We start from the raw sequence: 5650 nt of genomic DNA on the forward strand, positions 1-5650 counted from the left end.
CATTATCTCAATGTCACAAATCTAATTTAAGCTATACTAAATATCTGAGCAAAGCAATTCTATATGTACTGTGTTGCAGGGCAGCCACTTCCTTAAACTCTGTGGCATTCGGAACTTGTGACAAGAGGATAGGGTAGAAGAATATTTTCTTCTCCTAGCCCTGGCATTTCATAGCTGACCTGTGTCCCAGTCACAGTCCTCAAATTACCGCAGAGCCAGGGCAGCACAATTCCCTGCAAACTAAAGCACAGATTCCAAATCCTCACAGAGCACTATGGGAGGAGACCCATACCTCTGCTTAGAATAATATGCTGCATCATCATCAGTCTCCACAGTATGGATGGAGAGGGTGAAGTCTGTCCCAAACCCATTGCCACTGAACCTGGCAGGAACCCCAGATGCTAGGTTGGATGCACCATACATGAGGAGTTTGGGGTGTTGTCCTGGTTTCTGTTGGTACCAGTGCATGTAACTAATGTTGTATTCAGTGACACTCTTGCTGGCCCTGCAGGAGATGGTGGCCCTCTGTCTTAGAGACACACACATCAAAGCTGGAGAGCAGGTAAGCATAATGTCAACAGTTGAGGATGGAATGAAAACACACCGTGCTGACACAGTAATACTGAAAACACTCTGCTGTAAATCCATCATGGATGTAGAAACATTAACAACAGTCATAAGCTACACTCTGAGAAACCATAAAATATAATGGAAACTTAACACTACTTAGATTCCATGATTTCAGTGATCAGGACATCGAGGTATGAAAAGCAACAAGGTCTACAAGAGTTTTCCCCAACAGTGCACCCTCTCACCTGGAACCCAAAACCCACAACAGGAGAGGAGCTGACCCCATCCTTGAGACCTGGACTAATGGCTGCTTCCTGAGCACTAGTAAACTTCTTTTAAAGGTGCTTTGAGCGATTTTCACTGTAGCTAATGTATCAATGTGCAAATAAGCTCAGAAAAATAGACTCGGTGCTCAAAGGACACTTGCTCTTGTGTCACCCTATGGCAGTCAGGATTTGCAGAGTATTCACTAGAGTGTTCTAAGTGGTGTATCCCAGCTGGTTTGTTTTGCTGGCCCTTTGTAATTGTTACATTCTGTTATTCTAAGGTTCTATTTGCAGTGTCACTGCACTGCTGTAAAGGATGTGGGTTACAGAAGCACTGTGATCCCTAAGAATTAAACTTTACTATTTATTTAAAAAGAAAACAAACTTTTTCATTTTACATACCAGTCCTAATTCCCAGGCCCTCCCATCCTTCCCCTCCCTCCACCAAACACCCCCACCCCACCTCAAATCCACTCCTCAGAAATGGTAAGGCACATTGATTTGGGTAAGGTCCAAGGTCCTCTCTACCATATGTAGCCTGAGTAAGGTACCAATTTAATAATAATAGGTTCCAAACAAAACCAGTACAAGCCATAGAAGTAAATTCTGGTTACACTGCCAGTAGCCCCACAGCCTGCCACAGCCATACAACTGTCACCCACATTCAGAGGAACTAGTTTGGACCTTTGCTGTTTCCTTCCCTGTCCAGCTAGAGTTGGTGAGCTCCCATTAGTTCAGGTAAACTGTTTCAGTGGGTGTATCCATCATGGTTTTGACCTCTTTGCTCATATTCTCACTCCTCCCTTTCTTCAACAGGACTTTGAGAGCTCAGTCCAGTGCTCTGATGCAGGTCTCTGCCTCTGTTTCCATCAATTACTGGATGAAGAATCTGTGGTTCTATTTAAGATATTGATTTGAAGTCAGGGATGGTAATGCCTCCAGACAATCCTTTATTGTATAAGATTTTTTGGCTATCCTGAATTTTTTGTTTTTCCATATAAAGTTGATTATTGTCTTCTCCAGATCTGTGAAGAATTTTGATGGGATTTTGATGGGGATTGCATTGAATCTATAGATTGCTTTTGGTAGAATTGCCATTTTTACTATGTTGATCCTCCCAATCCAAGAGTGAGGGAGGTCCTTCCATTTTCTGGTGTCTTCTTCAATTCTTTCTTCAAAGACTTATAGTTCTTTTTTTTTATTGCGAAAAGAAGAAAAAAAAACATAAACAAAAAACAAGTTTCCACCTCCTCCCAGGCTCCCATTTCCCTTCCCCTCCTCCCATCCTTCTCCCCCTCCTCCCACCCTTCTTCCCCCCCTCACTCCCCCCCCCCCCTCTCCAGTCCACAGAGCAGTCCGGGTTCCTTGCCCTGTGTTAAGTCCTAGGTCCTCCCCCCTCCGTCCATATCTAGGAAGGTGAACATCCAAACTGGCTAGGCTCCCACAAAGCCAGCTTATTAAGTAGGATCAAAACCCCCTGCCATTGTCCTTGGTGTCTCATCAGCCCTCATTGTTCGCCATGTTCAGAGAGTCCGGTTTTATCCCATGCTTTTTCAGTCACAGTCCAGCTGGCCTTGGTGAGCTCCCCGTAGATCAGCCCCACTGTCTCAGTGGGTGGATGCACGCCTCGTGGTCCCGAATTCTTTGCTCATGTTCTCCCTCCTTCTGCTCCTCCTTGGGACCTTGGGAGCTCAGTCCAGTGCTCCTGTGTGGGTCTCTGTCTCTATCTCTATCCATCATCAGATGAAGATTCTATGATGATATGCAAGATAGTCGTCAGTATTGCTCTAGGATAGGGTCATTTCAGGTTCCCAATCCTCAGCTGCCCAAGGAACTAACTGGGAACCTCATCTTGGGCACTAGGGTGCCCCTCTAGGGTAAAGTCTCTTGCCCACCCTAAAGTGGCTCCCTTAACTAAGAATTGTGGTTCCCTGCTCCCCTATCCACCTTTCCTTTATCCTAATTCTCCTGTTTCCCCAGGTCCCCCCTCCTTCCCTTCTACCTTTTCTCTCCCCATCACCTCTTACCCCTATCCCACCCCACCCACAAGATCCCATTTTCTCCCCAGAAATTTGGTCTACTTCCCTTAGCCAAGAGGATAACTATATGTTTTTCCTTGGGTTCACCTTCTTACTTAGCTTCTTTATGTTCACCTATTGTAGACTCCGTGGTCCTTGTTTATGGCTAGAAACTAATTATGAGTGAGTACATCCCATATTCATCTTTTTGGGTCTGGGACACCTCATTCAGGATAGTGTTTTCTATTTCCATCCATTTGCATGCAAAATTCGAGAAGTCATTGTTTTTTACCGCAGCGTAGTACTCTAGCGTGTATATATTCCATACTTTCTTCATCCATTCTTCCATTGAAGGGCATCTAGGTTGTTTCCAGGTTCTGGATATTACAAATAATACTGCTATGAACATAGTTGAACAAATGCTTTTGTCATTTGATAGAGCATCTCTTGGATATATTCCCAAGAGTGGTATTGCTGGGTCCAGGGGTAAGTTGATCCCGAATTTCCTGAGAAACCGAAACACTGACTTCCACAGTGGTTGCACAAGATTGCATTCCCACCAGCAATGGATGAGGTTACCCGTTCCTCCACAGCCTCTCCAGCAAAGGACTTATAGTTCTTGTCAAATAGATCTTTCACTTCCTTGGTCAGAGTTACCCCAAGATATTTTATGCTATTTGTGGCTATCGTGAAAGGTGATGCTTCTCTGATTTCCCTCTCTGCTTCCTTATCCTTAGTGTCTGGAAAGCAGTGTTTCAGTTTCTCAGGAAATTCGGGATCAACCTACCCCTGGATCCAGCAATACCACTCTTGGGAATATACCCAAGAGAGGCCCTATCATACAACAAAAGTATATGCTCAACTATGTTCATGGCAGCATTGTTTGTAATAGCCAGAACCTGGAAACAACCTAGATGCCCTTCAATGGAAGAATGGATGAAGAAAGTATGGAATATATACATATTAGAGTATTACTCAGCAGTAAAAAACAAGGACTTCTTGAATTTTGCATACAAATGGATGGAAATAGAAAACACTATCCTGAGTGAGGTAAGCCAAACCCAAAAAGAGGAACATCGGATGTACTCACTCATATTTGGTTTCTAGCCATAAATAAAGGACATTGAGCTTATAATTCATGTTCCTAGAGAAGCTAAATAAGAAGGTGAATCCAAAGACAAGCACATAGGCATCCTCATGAATATTAACCTTCATCAGGCGATGAAAGGAGACAGAGACAGAGACCCATATGGGAGCACTGGACAGAAATCTCAAGGTCCAAATCAGGAGCAGAAGGAGACAGAGCACGAGCAAGGAACTCAGGACCACGAGGGGTGCTCCCACACACTGAGACAATGGGGATTTTCTATCGGGAACTCACCAAGGCCAGCTGGCCTAGGTCTGAAAAAGCATGGGATAAATCCGGACTAGCTGAACATAGCGGACAATGAGGAATACTGAGAACTCAAGAACAATCGCAGTGGGTTTTTGATCCTACTGCACATACTGGCTTTGTGGGAGCCTAGGCAGTTTGGATGCTCACCTTACTAGACCTGGATAGAGGTGGGTTTTCCTTGGGCTTCCCACAGGTCAGGGAACCCTGATTGCTCTTCCAGCAGATGAGGGAGGGGGACTTGATCGGGGGAGCGGGAGGGAAATGGGAAGCAGTTGCGGGGAGGAGGCAGAAATCCTTAATAAATAAATAAATTAATTAATTAAAAAAAGATATTGATTTGTTTTTGTATTCAGTTTGCCTGTATTTTGTTGACAGTTTTTGCATCAATGTTCATGAGCAAGATTATTCTGTAATTCTCTATCTTGGTTGAGTCTTTGTGTCATTTTGGTATCAGGGTAACTGTAGCTTCATAAAAAAGACTTTGACAATGACTCTTCTGTTTCTATTGTGTGAAACACATTAAGGAGTATAGGTATCAGCTCTTCTTGGATGTTCTGGTAAAATTCTGCATTAAAACCATCTGGTCCTGGGCTTTCCTTTTTTTTGGCGGGGGGAGGGGGTTGGATTTTTTTTTTGACAGCTTACTATTTCCTCATGACTTATAGGTCTATTTTAATTGTTCACCTGGTCTTGATTTAATTTTGGTATATGGTATTTATCTTAAAACAAGTCCATTTCTTTTACATTTTCTAACTTTGTGGCATATATGCTTTTGTTAAGACCTAATGATTCTCTGAATTTCCTCAGTGTCTGTTGTTATGTCCCCCTTTTTATTTCTTATCTTGTTAATTTGCGTGTTTTCTCTCTGCCTTTTGATTAGTTTTGATAGGGGCTTGTCAATCTTGTTGATTTTCTCAAAGAACCAGGAAGGAGGGGGAGGGAAGAAGGTGTGTTGGGGAGTGGGAGGCGAATGGGAAGAAGGGAGGAAGTATAAATTTTAGAATGGTAAAAACAAAACAAAACAATTATGTCAGAAATAAATATTTTATAGAAGAAGAAAAAATACATATTGATTAGTCTGACTACAGAGCAAGGCCAGCTCAGACACCCTCTCCTCTATTGCTTAGGGTTTTAGCTGGTGTCATCCTTGTGAATTCCTGGGAATTTCAACTGACAGTCTTTTTGCTAACCCCATAATGGCTCCCTCAATCGAAATATCTGTTTCCTTGCTCTCATCTCTGTCCTTCTTCTACCTAGACTACCCCATTTCGTCAAGTTCTCCTCCTGCCTCCCCTTCTCCCCTCATCTTCCCCTTCTGTCCCCCACGCTAACCCCAGCCCCATGCTCCCAGTTTTGTCAGCCAAACTTGTTTACTTCCCCTTTCCAGGTGGATTTACATA

General features: G+C 43.4%; 1 gene segment (V, D, J or C); it reads right to left on the reverse strand.

Moving 5' to 3' along the window:
- Positions 1 to 240: 240 nt before the first annotated feature.
- Positions 241 to 648, reverse strand: LOC121433435. The segment is given in 1 exon segment: positions 241 to 648. A coding segment is annotated over 1 exon segment (408 nt).
- Positions 649 to 5650: the final 5002 nt, after the last annotated feature.

Source organism: Microtus oregoni, unplaced genomic scaffold, assembly GCF_018167655.1.
Source record: "Microtus oregoni isolate MIOR12 unplaced genomic scaffold, Mior012 000002F_ref0000024, whole genome shotgun sequence".
NCBI classification, from domain to species: domain Eukaryota; kingdom Metazoa; phylum Chordata; class Mammalia; order Rodentia; family Cricetidae; genus Microtus; species Microtus oregoni.